The sequence below is a fragment of the Rattus norvegicus genome, chromosome 1, assembly GCF_036323735.1.
Source record: "Rattus norvegicus strain BN/NHsdMcwi chromosome 1, GRCr8, whole genome shotgun sequence".
Classification (NCBI taxonomy): domain Eukaryota; kingdom Metazoa; phylum Chordata; class Mammalia; order Rodentia; family Muridae; genus Rattus; species Rattus norvegicus.
The window spans coordinates 64,544,181-64,561,987 of NC_086019.1; the positions used below are offsets into that span (position 1 = coordinate 64,544,181).

Genomic DNA, 17,807 nt, shown 5'->3' on the forward strand with positions numbered 1-17,807 from the left:
TACCAAACCCAGACAATATTGATGAAGCCAAGAAGTACATGCTGACAGGAGCCTGATATAACTGTCTCCTGAGAGCTCAGCCAAAGCATGACAAATACAGAGGTGAATGCTAGCAGCAAACCCGTGAACTGAGAATGGGATGCCTGTTGGAGGAGTTAGAGAAAGCATTGAAGGAACTGAAGGGGCTTGCAACCCCATAAGAACAACAATGCCGGGGTTGAGGATTTAGCTCAGTGGTAGAGCGCTTGCCTAGGAAGCACAAGGCCCTGGGTTCGGTCCCCAGCTCCGAAAAAAAGAACCAAAAAAAAAAAAAAAAAAAAAAAAAAGAACAACAATGCCAACCAACCAGATCTCCCAGGGACTAAACCACTACCCAAAGACTACACATGGAGTGACCCAAGGCTCCAGTTTCATATGAAGCAGAGAATGGCCTTGTTGGGCACCAATGGGAGAAGAAGCCCTTGGTCCTGCCAAGGCTGGACATCCCAGTGTAGGGGAATGTCAGGGCGGGGAGGGTGGGATGGAGGGGAGTGTTTGGGGAGGGGGAACACCCTCATAGAAGAAGATGAGATAGGGGGCTTATGGATGGGAAACTGGGAAATGTAAATAAAAATATTCAATAAAAAATAAGAAACCGAAATCAAAAAAGAAAGATAGAAAAAGATAGTGTCTTTACATTCTATAGCACTCTCCCTGCATACAAATTCTTTTTAAACTTCTCTCCTACTTGGGTCTTTACAGTGTTCACATTTAGATTAGACAGAACTATATCTATGGGTGCATTTAACTTTCTATATTGCAACACGAGCAAATATACTGAATAACAAATTAATTACAAAAATTTCAGATTACTCTCTCAATAAGTTTACTACATAATTTCCTCTCCCTGTACCCAAAACTATCATATTATCTTTTTTTTTTCATTGAGAAAGGTTCTTATATAGCCCAGGAAGACCTTGACCCAGATATGTGGCTTAGGATGATCCTTTTGCATCCATCTCTGGAGTGCTAGAATTATAGGTACTGTGCCCAGCTGCGCGTGCTTTTAAATGCCTTTAAGATTTCATCAAAATAAACTCTGGTCATTTTTAAAATGTGTCACAAGACAGTATAAACTGGGGAGATCCTGCTTACAACTGGAGATGGCATGAACTGAAGAGGCCCTGCTCACATAGGAGACTGTATGAATTTGAGAGGCCATGCTCACGCTGAGAGACAGGATAAACTGGAGAGGCCTTGCTCACACAGGAGACTGACCTAGAGAGACCCTGCTCATACTGGGAGAAGACTGTACCTGAGAAGCTGCCGGGTTGAAGGCCACTTCAGTAACTGTATCTGTGTGTCCCGCAAGACGGTACAAAAAGCTGCTCGAGCCCATTTCATACACGTAAGCCTAGGAGACAAGATAAGCAGATGTTCTGGGCTGACAGGGCTGGTGACCAGCTCCAAACCATGGCTCAACTATGCTCTGTGACTGACTCAGAACACAGTGACAGTTAACAAGATTAACATGGTGCCATTCAAATTACAGGACTTAGTCACAAAGCTCCTCTCACCTCTAAATGCAGACATACCATCTATTTCCTGTCATAAGCCCTTGCTATCTTAGCGCCTCCTGTAAGGTTCTGGTTCTGCTGGGCATGGATAGACTGCACGTGATGTGAGATAGAAGGTGATGTCACCAGCTGTATATGTTGCTATGGGATCCATGGTTCAATCCCTCTGATTTCACCTCAGGCATTTAGTCAGAGGCTAAGGGCCCCCCTCCATTCACAGTCCTGTGACCAAAATGTACACACTCTTTACTCTGTCACAAGCCTCTGTGACTCCCTCCGAAGAGTGTGAAGCAAGTATTCTTATTTGATGATTAATACTTAGGAAGGTGCACAGCCTTTCCATGTCAACCCCAATTTAAAGTTCCACATTACAGGAGAAGATGCCACCACTGTCCCCGTGTTTACCCTGAGAGAACAGGGTACCTTTGGCTTAGAACGTAAGTACCTTTGGTTTTCTGCCATTGACTGGGAAATATCTCTACCAAATCAGCTGCTCTTCCCACGTGTAGTAGTTACTTCCTTGTTGATGTGGTAAAATAGCATAACCAAAGCAACTTAAGGAAAAAGGTTATTTTCGCTTACAGGCCACACGGTAGGGAAGGCGCAGTAGCAGGTGACAAACAAGAACTGGCTGGTTACATTTTCGCCCACACATAGGAATTAGAGGGAGGCTCTGAGGTGGGCTGAGGCTGTAGGCTTTGCAAGCTTGCTCCAGTTGCATGCTGGCAAGGCCGCATTTGCTGAGGTCCCATAAACCTTCCCAAACAGTGCCATCAATTAAGGACCAGCTGTTCAAACACCTAAGTCCATGGAGAGAATTTTCATTCAAATTAACATAGCACGTGTAAGATGCACATCCAGAGCGCACGTTGAACACTTCATTTGAAGGACAAAGGGTGTGTCAAAGGCATTCTCTAAAAGTCTGCTGCTAATAAAAGAAACAGCCCCCTGAAGTCCTTTTATTGTTGAGGATAGTTTTCGCTATCCTGGGTTTTTTGTTATTCCAAATGAATTTTCAAATTGCTCTTTCTACCTCTATGAAGATTTGAGTTGGAATTTTGATGGGGATTGCATTGAACCTATAGATTGCTTTCTGGAAGACGGCCATTTTTACTATATTAATCCTGCCAATCCATGAGCATGGAAGGTCTTTCCATCTTCTGAGATCGTCTTCAATTTCTTTCTTCAGAGGCTGGAAGTTCTTGTCATACAAGATACTTCACTTGCCTGGTTAGAGTCATGCCGAGGTATTTTATATTATTTGTGACTATTCTGTGGGTGTCTTTTCCCTAATTTCTTTTTCAGCCTGTTTATCCTTTGAGTAGAGGAAGGCTACTGATTTAAATTTATATCCAGCCACTTTGCTGAAATGGTTTATCAGCTGTAGGAGTACTCTGGTGAAATTTGGGGGGGGGGCATTTAAATATACTATCATATCATGTGCAAATAGTGATATTTTGACTTCTTCCTTTCCAAGTACTATACTGAATATGTAGGGAGAGAGTGGGCAGCCTGTCTAGTCCCTGATTTTAGTGGATTGTTTCAAGTTTCTCTCCACTTAGTTTGGTGTTGGCTAATGGTTTGCTGTATATTGCTTTTGCTGTGTTTAAGTATGGGCCTTGAATTCCTGATCTTTCCAAGACTTTTATTAGGAAGGAGTGTTGAATTTTATCAAATGCTTTCTCAGCATCTAATAAGATGATTTATATCATCTTATTTTATATAGTGTTTTATATAGTGGATTACATTGATGGATTTCCATATATCCTACTTGATCATGGTGAATAATCATTTCGATGTGTTCTTAGATTTGGTTTGCAGGAATTTCATTGAGTATTTTTGCATCGATATTGATGAGGGAAATTGACTTGAAGTTCTGTTTCTTTATAGGATATTTATTACAGAGCAACCATGATTTAAAAAAAAACAACAAAACAAAACTGCATGGTATTAGTAAAGGTACAGGCAGTTAGATCAGTGGAATTTAATTGGAGACCCAGAAATGAACATACACACCTATGGTCACTTGATCTTTGACAAAGGAACTAAAACCATCCAATAGAAAAAAGACAGCATTTTTAATAAATGGTGCTAGTTCAACTGAAAGTCAGAATGTAGAAGAATGCAAATTGACCCATTCTTTTTTTTTTTTTTTATTAACTTGAGTATTTCTTATATACATTTCGAGTGTTATTCCCTTTCCCAGTTTCCGGGCAAACATCCCCCTCCCCCCTCCCCTTCCTTATGGGTGTTCCCCTCCCCACCCTCCCCCCATTACAGCCCTCCCCCCAACAGACTAGTTCACTGGGGGTTCAGTCTTAGCAGGACCCAGGGCTTCCCCTTCCACTGGTGCTCTTACTAGGATATTCATTGCTACCTATGAGGTCAGAGTCCAGGGTCAGTCCATGTATAGTCTTTAGGTAGTGGCTTAGTCCCTGGAAGCTCTGGTTGCTTGGCATTGTTGTACATATGGGGTCTCGAGCCCCTTCAAGCTCTTCCAGTTCTTTCTCTGATTCCTTCAACGGGGGTCCTATTCTCAGTTCAGTGGTTTGCTGCTGGCATTCGCCTCTGTATTTGCTGTATTCTGGCTGTGTCTCTCAGGAGCGATCTACATCCGGCTCCTGTCGGTCTGCACTTCTTTGCTTCATCCATCTTGTCTAATTGGGTGGCTGTATATGTATGGGCCACATGTGGGGCAGGCTCTGAATGGGTGTTCCTTCAGTCTCTGTTTTAATCTTTGCCTCTCTATTCCCTGCCAAGGGTATTCTTGTTCCCCTTTTAAAGAAGGAGTGAAGCATTCATATTTTGATCATCCGTCTTGAGTTTCATTTGTTCTAGGCATCTAGGGTAATTCCAGCATTTTGGCTAATAGCCACTTATCAATGAGTGCATACCATGTTATATCTTTCTGTGATTGGGTTAGCTCACTCAGGATGATATTTTCCAGTTCCAACCATTTGCCTACGAATTTCATAAAGTCATTATTTTTGATAGCTGAGTAATATTCCATTGTGTAGATGTACCACATTTTCTGTATCCATTCCTCTGTTGAAGGGCATCTGGGTTCTTTCCAGCTTCTTGCTATTATAAATAAGGCTGCGATGAATATAGTGGAGCACGTGTATTTTTTATATGTTGGGGCATCTTTTGGGTATATGCCCAAGAGAGGTATAGCTGGATCCTCAGGCAGTTCAATGTCCAATTTTCTGAGGAACCTCCAGACTGATTTCCAGAATGGTTGTACCAGTCTGCAACCCCACCAACAATGGAGGAGTGTTCCTCTTTCTCCACATCCTCGCCAGCATTTGCTGTCTCCTGAGTTTTTGATCTTAGCCATTCTCACTGGCGTGAGGTGAAATCTCAGGGTTGTTTTGATTTGCATTTCCCTTATGACTAAAGATGTTGAACATTTCTTTAGGTGTTTCTCAGCCATTCGGCATTCCTCGGCTGTGAATTCTTTGTTTAGCTCTGAACCCCATTTTTTAATAGGGTTATTTGTTTCCCTGCGGTCTAACTTCTTGAGTTCTTTGTATATTTTGGATATAAGGCCTCTATCTGTTGTAGGATTGGTAAAGATCTTTTCCCAATCTGTTGGTTGCCGTTTTGTCCTAACCACAGTGTCCTTTGCCTTACAGAAGCTTTGCAGTTTTATGAGATCCCATTTGTCGATTCTTGATCTTAGAGCATAAGCCATTGGTGTTTTGTTCAGGAAATTTTTTCCAGTGCCCATGTGTTCCAGATGCTTCCCTAGTTTTTCTTCTATTAGTTTGAGTGTGTCTGGTTTGATGTGGAGGTCCTTGATCCACTTGGACTTAAGCTTTGTACAGGGTGATAAGCATGGATCGATCTGCATTCTTCTACATGTTGCCCTCCAGTTGAACCAGCACCATTTGCTGAAAATGCTATCTTTTTTCCATTGGATGGTTTTGGCTCCTTTGTCAAAAATCAAGTGACCATAGGTGTGTGGGTTCATTTCTGGGTCTTCAATTCTATTCCATTGGTCTATCTGTCTGTCTCTGTACCAATACCATGCAGTTTTTATCACTATTGCTCTGTAATACTGCTTGAGTTCAGGGATAGTGATTCCCCATGAAGTCCTTTTATTGTTGAGGATAGCTTTAGCTATCCTGGGTTTTTTGTTATTCCAGATGAATTTGCAAATTGTTCTGTCTAACTCTTTGAAGAATTGGATTGGTATTTTGATGGGGATTGCATTGAATCTGTAGATTGCTTTTGGTAAAATGGCCATTTTTACTATATTAATCCTGCCAATCCATGAGCATGGGAGATCTTTCCATCTTCTGAGGTCTTCTTCAATTTCTTTCCTCAGTGTCTTGAAGTTCTTATTGTACAGATCTTTTACTTGCTTGGTTAAAGTCACACTGAGGTACTTTATATTATTTGGGTCTATTATGAAGGGTGTCGTTTCCCTAATTTCTTTCTCGGCTTGTTTCTCTTTTGTGTAGAGAAAGGCTACTGGTTTATTTGAGTTAATTTTATACCCAGCCACTTTGCTGAAGTTGTTTATCAGCTTTAGTAGTTCTCTGGTGGAACTTTTGGGATCACTTAAATATACTATCATATCATCTGCAAATAGTGATATTTTGACTTCTTCTTTTCCGATCTGTATCCCCTTGACCTCCTGTAGAGAGCGGTGCAGCGAAACAAAGATGGCGCCGACATCCAGCCTTGTCTGGATATAAACGACTTACTGCGCATGTGCAGGCTTGTCCCCTTGCTAGGGCTCCCTCTAGTGGTGAACAGCGGTACTGCACATGTGCGGTTTATTCACCAGGTGTTAGTTGACCGTTAATATGCTAATGAGGTGATTCATTCTCCGCCAATCCCTGGAGGACAAGTAGTGGGGTGATCCAAGCCCCACCACTCCCTGAGAGATAATTAGCATACTGCTGTCTATATAAGCCGAGCGATTTTGCTGCTCGGGGTCCCTGTTCAGAAGAGCTGTAACACTGAGAAGAGCTGAAACACTAAGAAGAGCTGTAACACAGTAAAGGCTTGCTCGCAGAAGAATCCTGTTGCCGCGCGTCGTTCTTGCTGGCGGGACATTGGGCGCGCGACAAGTGGTGCCGAGACCCGGGAACCAACATCGCCGGTGCCGAGGGGACCCTTCAGTGTGCTGAAGAGGATTCAGAACTGCGAGAAGGTAAATTAAAAAGCAAGCTCCGAGAGGCATGCCCCTTTTTCGATTTAGTCTTGCCATGGAGGGATTGTTGCTCGTTTTTATAGTGACTGTTGTCTTCTTACTAGTTGTGTTAAAATGTGAGGACATAGTCAAGGCAGGACAGAACATTCAAGAGAGCATGTCAGAAACGGAGCAGAGTGAGAAAATAGGAGCGCACAAAAAGAAAAAAGTTACTAAAACAAAAGTGAGAGGCTTCTTTCCCTTAGTAGCTGAGCCTGCTTGAGTGGTTTATTGTGCTATCCTCTGATACCTGCTGCTGGGTGCTGTGAGGCGCAATCAGGAAGGCTCTGAAGTGGCAACATGGCAGTCCCTGACTTTCAGGAGTAGCACAAAGGGAGGAAGCATTAAGAAATGATTCAGTGAGAGTTCTCTGCACCCAAATCCCGTGGGAGGGAGAGCTAAACCTTCAGAGAGGCAGACAAGCCTGGGAAACCAGAAGTGACTGCTCCCTGCACACACATCTCGGACGCCAGAGGAAAAAGCCAAAGACCATCTGGAACCCTGGTGCACTGAAGCTCCCGGAAGGGGCGGCACAGGTCTTCCTGGTTGCTGCCGCTGCAGAGAGCCTGTGGGGAGCACCCCACGAGCGAACCTGAGCCTCGGGACCACAGGTAAGACCAAATTTTCTGCTGCAAGAAAGCTGCCTGGTGAACTCAAGACACAGGCCCACAGGAACAGCTGAAGACCTGTAGAGAGGAAAAACTACACGCCAGAAAGCAGAACACTCTGTCCCCATAACTGACTGAAAGAGAGGAAAACAGGTCTACAGCACTCCTGTCACACAGGCTTATAGGACAGTCTAGCCACTGTCAGAAATAGCAGAACAAAGTAACACTAGAGATAATCTGATGGCGAGAGGCAAGCGCAGGAACCCAAGCAACAGAAACCAAGACTACATGGCACCATCGGAGCCCAATTCTCCCATCAAAACAAACATGGAATATCCAAACACACCAGAAAAGCAAGATCTATTTTCAAAATCATATTTGATCATGATGCTGGAGGACTTCAAGAAAGACATGAAGAACTCCCTTAGAGAACAAGTAGAAGCCTACAGAGAGGAATCGCAAAAATCCCTGAAAGAATTCCAGGAAAACACAATCAAACAGTTGAAGGAATTAAAAATGGAAATAGAAGCAATCAAGAAAGAACACATGGAAACAACCCTGGATATAGAAAACCAAAAGAAGAGACAAGGAGCTGTAGATACAAGCCTCACCAACAGAATTCAAGAGATGGAAGAGAGAATCTCAGGAGCAGAAGATTCCATAGAAATCATTGACTCAACTGTCAAAGATAATGTAAAGCGGAAAAAGCTACTGGTCCAAAACATACAGGAAATCCAGGACTCAATGAGAAGATCAAACCTAAGGATAATAGGTATAGAAGAGAGTGAAGACTCCCAGCTCAAAGGACCAGTAAATATCTTCAACAAAATCATAGAAGAAAACTTCCCTAACCTAAAAAAAGAGATACCCATAGACATACAAGAAGCCTACAGAACTCCAAATAGATTGGACCAGAAAAGAAACACCTCCCGTCACATAATTGTCAAAACACCAAACGCACAAAATAAAGAAAGAATATTAAAAGCAGTAAGGGAAAAAGGTCAAGTAACATATAAAGGGAGACCTATCAGAATCACACCAGACTTCTCGCCAGAAACTATGAAGGCCAGAAGATCCTGGACTGATGTCATACAGACCCTAAGAGAACACAAATGCCAGCCCAGGTTACTGTATCCAGCAAAACTCTCAATTAACATTGATGGAGAAACCAAGATATTCCATGACAAAACCAAATTTACACAATATCTTTCTACAAATCCAGCACTACAAAGGATAATAAATGGTAAAGCCCAACATAAGGAGGCAAGCTATACCCTAGAAGAAGCAAGAAACTAATCGTCTTGGCAACAAAACAAAGAGAATGAAAGCACACAAACATAACCTCACATCCAAATATGAATATAAAGGGAAGCAATAATCACTATTCCTTAATATCTCTCAATATCAATGGCCTCAACTCCCCAATGAAAAGACATAGATTAACAAACTGGATATGCAATGAGGACCCTGCATTCTGCTGCCTACAGGAAACACACCTCAGAGACAAAGACAGACACTACCTCAGAGTGAAAGGCTGGAAAACAACTTTCCAAGCAAATGGTCAGAAGAAGCAAGCTGGAGTAGCCATTCTAATATCAAATAAAATCAATTTCCAACTAAAAGTCATCAAAAAAGATAAGGAAGGACACTTCATATTCATCAAAGGAAAAATCCACCAAGATGAACTCTCAATCCTAAATATCTATGCCCCAAATACAAGGGCACCTACATACGTAAAAGAAACCTTACTAAAGCTCAAAACACACATTGTACCTCACACAATAATAGTGGGAGACTTCAACACCCCACTCTCATCAATGGACAGATCATGGAAACAGAAATTAAACAGTGATGTCGACAGACTAAGAGAAGTCATGAGCCAAATGGACTTAACGGATATTTATAGAACATTCTATCCTAAAGCAAAAGGATATACCTTCTTCTCAGCTCCTCATGGTACTTTCTCCAAAATTGACCATATAATTGGTCAAAAAACGGGTCTCAACAGGTACAGAAAGATAGAGATAATCCCATGCGTGCTATCGGACCACCACGGCCTAAAACTGGTCTTCAATAACAAAAAGGGAAGAATGCCCACATATACGTGGAAATTGAACAATGCTCTACTCAATGATAACCTGGTCAAGGAAGAAATAAAGAAAGAAATTAAAAACTTTTTAGAATTTAATGAAAATGAAGATACAACATACCCAAACTTATGGGACACAATGAAAGCTGTGCTAAAAGGAAAACTCATAGCGCTGAGTGCCTGCAGAAAGAAATAGGAAAGAGCATATGTCAGCAGCTTGACAGCACACCTAAAAGCTCTAGAACAAAAAGAAGCAAATACACCCAGGAGGAGTAGAAGGCAGGAAATAATCAAACTCAGAGCTGAAATCAACCAAGTAGAAACAAAAAGGACCATAGAAAGAATCAACAGAACCAAAAGTTGGTTCTTTGAGAAAATCAACAAGATAGATAAACCCTTAGCCAGACTAACGAGAGGACACAGAGAGTGCGTCCAAATTAACAAAATTAGAAATGAAAAGGGAGACATAACTACAGATTCAGAGGAAATTCAAAAAATCATCAGATCTTACTATAAAAACCTATATTCAACAAAATTTGAAAATCTTCAGGAAATGGACAATTTCCTAGACAGATACCAGGTATCGAAGTTAAATCAGGAACAGATAAACCAGTTAAACAACCCCATAACTCCTAAGGAAATAGAAGCAGTCATTAAAGGTCTTCCAACCAAAAAGAGCCCAGGTCCAGACGGGTTTAGTACAGAATTCTATCAAACCTTCATAGAAGACCTCATACCAATATTATCGAAACTATTCCACAAAATAGAAACAGATGGAGCACTACCGAATTCCTTCTACGAAGCCACAATTACTCTTATACATAAACCACACAAAGACACAACAAAGAAAGAGAACTTCAGACCAATTTCCCTTATGAATATCGACGCAAAAATACTCAATAAAATTCTGGCAAACCGAATTCAAGAGCACATCAAAACAATCATCCACCATGATCAAGGAGGCTTCATCCCAGGCATGCAGGGATGGTTTAATATACGGAAAACCATCAACGTGATCCATCATATAAACAAACTGAAAGAACAAAACCACATGATCATTTCATTAGATGCTGAGAAAGCATTTGACAAAATTCAACACCCCTTCATGATAAAAGTCCTGGAAAGAATAGGAATTCAAGGCCCATACCTAAACATAGTAAAAGCCATATACAGCAAACCAGTTGCTAACATTAAACTAAATGGAGAGAAACTTGAAGCAATCCCACTAAAATCAGGGACTAGACAAGGCTGCCCACTCTCTCCCTACTTATTCAATATAGTTCTTTAAGTTCTAGCCAGAGCAATCAGACAACAAAAGGAGATCAAGGGGATACAGATCGGAAAAGAAGAAGTCAAAATATCACCATTTGCAGATGACATGATAGTATATTTAAGTGATCCCAAAAGTTCCACCAGAGAACTACTAAAGCTGATAAACAACTTCAGCAAAGTGGCTGGGTATAAAATTAACTCAAATAAATCAGTAGCCTTCCTCTATACAAAAGAGAAACAAGCCGAGAAAGAAATTAGGGAAACGACACCCTTCATAATAGACCCAAATAATATAAAGTACCTCGGTGTGACTTTAACCAAGCAAGTAAAAGATCTGTACAATAAGAACTTCAAGACACTGAGGAAAGAAATTGAAGAAGACCTCAGAAGATGGAAAGATCTCCCATGCTCATGGATTGGCAGGATTAATATAGTAAAAATGGCCATTTTACCAAAAGCAATCTACAGATTCAATGCAATCCCCATCAAAATACCAATCCAATTCTTCAAAGAGTTAGACAGAACAATTTGCAAATTCATCTGGAATAACAAAAAACCCAGGATAGCTAAAGCTATCCTCAACAATAAAAGGACTTCATGGGGAATCACTATCCCTGAACTCAAGCAGTATTACAGAGCAATAGTGATAAAAACTGCATGGTATTGGTACAGAGACAGACAGATAGACCAATGGAATAGAATTGAAGACCCAGAAATGAACCCACACACCTATGGTCACTTGATTTTTGACAAAGGAGCCAAAACCATCCAATGGAAAAAAGATAGCATTTTCAGCAAATGGTGCTGGTTCAACTGGAGGGCAACATGTAGAAGAATGCAGATCGATCCATGCTTATCACCCTGTACAAAGCTTAAGTCCAAGTGGATCAAGGACCTCCACATCAAACCAGACACACTCAAACTAATAGAAGAAAAACTAGGGAAGCATCTGGAACACATGGGCACTGGAAAAAATTTCCTGAACAAAACACCAATGGCTTATGCTCTAAGATCAAGAATCGACAAATGGGATCTCATAAAACTGCAAAGCTTCTGTAAGGCAAAGGACACGGTGGTTAGGACAAAACGGCAACCAACAGATTGGGAAAAGATCTTTACCAATCCTACAACAGATAGAGGCCTTATATCCAAAATATACAAAGAACTCAAGAAGTTAGACCGCAGGGAAACAAATAACCCTATTAAAAAATGGGGTTCAGAGCTAAACAAAGAATTCACAGCTGAGGAATGCCGAATGGCTGAGAAACACCTAAAGAAATGTTCAACATCTTTAGTCATAAGGGAAATGCAAATCAAAACAACCCTGAGATTTCACCTCACGCCAGTGAGAATGGCTAAGATAAAAAACTCAGGTGACAGCAGATGCTGGCGAGGATGTGGAGAAAGAGGAACACTCCTCCATTGTTGGTGGGGTTGCAGACTGGTAAAACCATTCTGGAAATCAGTCTGGAGGTTCCTCAGAAAATTGGACATTGAACTGCCTGAGGATCCAGCTATACCTCTCTTGGGCATATACCCAAAAGATGCCTCAACATATAAAAGAGACACGTGCTCCACTATGTTCATCGCAGCCTTATTTATAATAGCCAGAAAATGGAAAGAACCCAGATGCCCTTCAACAGAGGAATGGATACAGAAAATGTGGTACATCTACACAATGGAATATTACTCAGCTATCAAAAACAACGAGTTTATGAAATTCGTAGGCAAATGGTTGGAACTGGAAAATATCATCCTGAGTGAGCTAACCCAATCACAGAAAGACATACATGGTATGCACTCATTGATAAGTGGCTATTAGCCCAAATGCTTGAATTACCCTAGATCCCTAGAACAAACGAAACTCAAGACGGATGATCAAAATGTGAATGCTTCACTCCTTCTTTAAATGAGGAAAAAGAATACCCTTGGCAGGGAAGGGAGAGGCAAAAATTAAAACAGAGACTGAAGGAACACCCATTCAGAGCCTGCCCCACATGTGGCCCATACATATACAGCCACCCAATTAGACAAGATGGATGAAGCAAAGAAGTGCAGACCGACAGGAGCCAGATGTAGATCGCTCCTGAGAGACACAGCCAGAATACAGCAAATACAGAGGCGAATGCCAGCAGCAAACCACTGAACTGAGAATAGGTCCCCTGTTGAAGGAATCAGAGAAAGAACTGGAAGAGCTTGAAGGGGCTCGAGACCTCATATGAACAACAATGCCAAGCAACCAGAGCTTCCAGGGACTAAGCCACTACCTAAAGACTATATATGGACTGACCCTGGATTCTGACCCCATAGGTAGCAATGAATATCCTAGTAAGAGCACCAGTGGAAGGGGAAGCCCTGGGTCCTGCTAAGACTGAACCCCCAGTGAACTAGACTATGGGGGGAGGGCGGCAATGGGGGGAGGGTTGGGAGGGGAACACCCATAAGGAAGGGGAGGGGGGAGGGGGTTTTTGCCCGGAAACCGGGAAAGGGAATAACACTTGAAATGTATATAAGAAATACTCAAGTTAATAAAAAAAAAAAAAAAAAAAAAACAAAACAAAAGTGAAAGAGATACAAAAGGCAGAAGAAATGCTGCTGGAGGAAAAAATAGGTATACCCCAGAGGATGAAGTACAAGTCATCCGGAGAGGATACTTTGTATCTATTAAAAGAATCAGAAGCCTTAGAACTGACTGCTAGTGACTCTGAGCAAGAGTTGTCAGAGTCGGAGGAGGAGGAATTAGAGGAAGAGGCAGCCAGATATGAGGAAGAAAGATATGGGCCTAGGTGGAGAGCCACTGTGAAGAAACCGAAAGTTATTAATGCCTCGGTGGCCTCCACTCCCCCGCCTTATATAGAGAGGAAGTGTGAGTACTCTTTCTGTCCACCTGAAACACAGCGAGCACTTAGGCAAATGTTTCCTGTGTTTGAGGACGATGGCGTTCGTCCTCATCAGCCCCTAGAGCACAAGCAAGTTAAGGAACTGGCAGAGTCTGTTCGTGCCTATGGGGTTACTGCTAATTTTACCATGTCACGGGTAGAAAGACTAGCAAGCATTGCCATGACTCCAGCAGACTGGCAATCTGTGACAAAGGCCTGTCTCCTTAGCATGGGACAGTATATTGAGTGGAAGGCATTGTGGCACGATGCTTGCCAAGCACAAGCACGTGCAAATGCAGCAGCAGGACAACCTGCCTGGACATTTGACATGTTAACTGGACAAGGGCAATGGGCCAATAATCAAACTGCCTTCCCCTTGGAGGTATATGCCCAGATTGCTATTGGTGCTGTCAAGGCATGGAAAGCTCTAACTAACAGAGGAGAGGTGTCCGGGAACCTGACCAAGGTCATCCAAGGACCAAGTGAGCCTTTCTCAGATTTTGTGGCCCCCATGATGGAGGCTGCTGGTAGGATTTTTGGAGACCAAGACCAGGCCATGCCCTTAATAGAACAGTTAGTTTTTGAACAATGTACCAAAGAATGCCGCAATGCAATCCTTCCCTGGAAATCTAAGGGGCTGCAGGCTTGGCTGAAAGCCTGTAGGGAAATAGGAGGACCACTTACCAATACTGGTCTAGCCGCGGCTATATTACAAGGACAAAGGCGGCCTGGCCTCTCTAGCAGAGGCATCATGTGTTTCCAATGTGGAAAGCCCGGTCATATGAAAAGGGAGTGCAGGAATCAGAATCCTGGCTTTAATCCAAAGAAAGCCCCAGGACTGTGTCCAAAGTGTAAGAAAGGGAAACATTGGGCCAATGAGTGCAGGTCAGTAAAGGACATAACAGGGAAACCCTTGGATATGTCAAAAAACGTCCAACGGGGCCCCCGTCCTCAGGGCCCTCAAATATATGGGGCAACCAGCTCCCCAGTAACCTGGGCTCATCAAACTTCCCCAGGAGAGCCACTCCGGGTTCCGCAGGATTAGACCTCCGTGCCACCTCCAGAATCGTCCTAACCCCTCAAATGGGGGTGCAGCCTATCCCCTCTGACTTTCATGGCCCTTTACCACCCAATACAGTTGGGCTGCTTTTAGGACGCTCCTCTACTACTCTTAAAGGATTGGTGGTACATCCTGGGGTTATTGATCAAGATTATGAGGGCCAGTTGAAGATCATGTGCTCCTCCCCACGAGGTCTCTTCTCCATTTCCCCAGGTGACCGGATTGCACAATTGCTTGTTTTACCCAGTTATCACGCCCAGTTTAAATCGGGAAGTACAAAAAGAGGAAAGAAGGGTTTCGGCTCTACGGGCACTGATTCAGCATATCTTATGGTCGATTTACACGCTCGACCTACTCTGATCCTAACCATTGAAGGAAAGACATTTGAGGGAATTCTAGATACAGGGGCAGACAAAAGCATTATCTCCACTAAATGGTGGCCTACAAAATGGCCCATTACTCAATCTTCCCATTCATTACAAGGTTTAGGTTATGAAGCTAGTCCAACTATTAGCTCTAGGCCCTTAAAGTGGAAAGCCCCAGAAGGACAGGAGGGTAGTTTCGTCCCATATGTTCTTCCTTTACCTGTCAACTTATGGGGAAGAGATATTTTGGCTGAGTTAGGGCTTAAACTTATGAATGAGAATTCCCTACCAGCACAGAGAATGGTAAGGGATATGGGGTATGTCCCAGGAAAAGGCATTGGTAAGCATCACCAAGGAACTACAGAGCCAATTCAACCCACTGCAAAACCCGATCGTCACGATCTGGGTTTTTCTTAGGGGCCATTGAGGTGGCTATGCCCATTCCGTGGATAACAGAGGAAGCTGTATGGGTTCCTCAATGGCCTCTCTCCTCTGAAAAGCTGGAGGCCGCTCACCAATTAGTAAAGGAACAGTTGCAATTAGGACATTTGGAACCTTCAAGCTCACCCTGGAATACTCCAATATTTGTTATAAAAAAGAAGTCAGGAAAATGGAGACTATTGCATGATCTTAGAGCAATTAATACACAAATGAAATTGTATGGATCAGTCCAACGCGGTCTTCCGCTTCTTTCTGCCTTGCCAAAGCAATGGGAGGTTATTATAATAGATATTAAGGATTGCTTTTTCTCTATTCCTTTACATCCTAAGGATAAAGAGAGGTTTGCCTTTACTCTGCCTGCAATAAATCATGTGGAGCCTGATGAGCGCTATCAATGGAAAGTCTTGCCCCAGGGGATGGCAAACAGCCCCACTATATGTCAGTTATATGTACAACAGGCCCTGACTCCTGTCAGAGGGCAATATCCATCACTAACGATTCTTCATTACATGGATGATATACTCCTTTGTGGATCCAAACCTCAAGAGCTTGAGATAGCATATGCTGACTTAATTAAACATTTCCAACAGTTTGGGCTAACTATAGCTACTGAAAAGGTTCAGAGATCGCTGATGGGCAAGTTTTTAGGAGCCGTTGTACATCCAGAAGTTATTACTCCACAAAAAATTGAAATCAGGTGAGATCACCTACAAACCTTAAATGATTTTCAAAAACTTTTGGGAGATATTAATTGGCTACGGCCATTCCTGAAAATATCTACTGCTGAGTTAAAACCTTTGTTTGATATATTGGAAGGGGATCCGCAATTAACATCCCCGCGATCCCTGTCTATGGAGGCTGTAGAGGCCCTCCAAAAGGTGGAGAAGACTCTTTCTGAGGCTCAATTAGTAAGGATACAACCTGATGAACCTTTTGAGCTATGTGTTTTGCAAACTGCTAAATTACCCACTGCGGTGTTATGGCAGAATGGCCCCTTACTTTGGATTCACCCACAAGCCTCTCTGGCTAAAACCATAGAGTGGTACCCCTAAGCAGTGGCAAGATTGGCTATGAGAGGACTAAAAGTAGCTGTAACTCATTTTGGTAAACATCCAATAAAAATTGTTATACCCTATACTGCAGAACAGCTCCAAGTGCTGGCTGCTACAAATGATGACTGGGCAATACTTGTGTGCATCTTTTCAGGGGTGTTTGATAATCACTACCCCAGGCACCCCATTTTGACCTTTGCAAAATGTCATCCCCTTGTGTTTCCCCGGGTTACCAGCATGGTACCAGCTGCTTCTCCAGTCCCATCTACCCCTTGTCCTTTTGATTGTTAAGGCCTGAGCCACCTTTCCAGAGCTGCCCCTTATCTTTTTGATGCACGTCAAGTGGTATCTCCTGTTGGTTCTGTTTGCTTTTCCTTTGTACTGATGGCATAGCCCTTTTGCATACACCAGATGGCCATACAGAGAAGTGTCAATTCAAGCCACTTTGGGGCCATCAGTCTTTGACATTTGCCTAAATTTCTTCCTTCATTTAAGACTTCAGAGAATTCTCTAATGCAATCATTCATCCCTACTTGTCCAGAATTCTCTGAAAAAAGTTGTCTGCCATCAAGTAGGATACTAACTAGACATACAGGGCACAGTAAAGACCAGACGAATGTTACTCTTGCCCTTACAAAGAAGTAAGCCTTGTCATGGGGACTGTGCTGTCATTGTTCTGAGACCAACCTGGTTGGTATGCTGGTTCTACTTTTGTCTTCAGCTATTAGTTTTGAGGTCTTAGATATTATCTTGGGTATACAGATATTTAAAGTGATGTCTTACACATCAACTCTAGTTCTTTGATACCTATCTATTCCTCCCCTGGCCAGTGTCCTTTGATGCTGTCCCGATGGCTTATACGGCCAGCCTACCTTCCTGATCCTCTACTATGACTTCCCTAGATGACCAGGATACCCTTCTGCTTCTTTCATATAGCTTCACTGCATGGCCTTTTTCTCTCTATGGCCTCGCCATGTGTCCACAACACCCTCATACTTTTCCCCATCATTTGGCTCTCCTCACATCTTCTAATGCAGAGCTGATTCACCTGTTCACCAGAGTTATCTGTTGTCTGAGTTGGGATAGCATCCAGAGACCAGAGTAGGGTACTGTTGGACTGGCATTGCTTTTAAGTACTCTCCATTGGGACGTGGGAAGTCCATTCACTCGTTTATTTAGAAACAATTCTCTGACTTTTAAAGGCTCTCTAGTGTCTGCACTAGAGCTCTCCTACCTAATGCTTTTCCCAAGTAACTGAACAGTCAGACCAGAGACTATTGGT

General features: G+C 42.7%; 1 protein-coding gene across 21 annotated transcripts in view; it reads right to left on the minus strand.

Moving 5' to 3' along the window:
* The window catches only part of Wdr27 (WD repeat domain 27), a 118,199-nt gene that overhangs the window by 38,806 nt on the left and 61,586 nt on the right, over window positions 1-17,807 (minus strand). For 17 of the 21 annotated variants that reach the window (XM_063280900.1, XM_039100076.2, XM_063280899.1 and 14 more), the window contains one exon: window positions 1,295-1,393. The exons of the other annotated variants lie outside the window; for them this stretch is intronic. In XM_063280900.1, coding sequence (XP_063136970.1) covers window positions 1,295-1,393 — 99 coding nt within the window. The remainder of the gene's footprint in view (window positions 1-1,294; window positions 1,394-17,807) is intronic. 21 annotated transcript variants of the gene reach the window in all.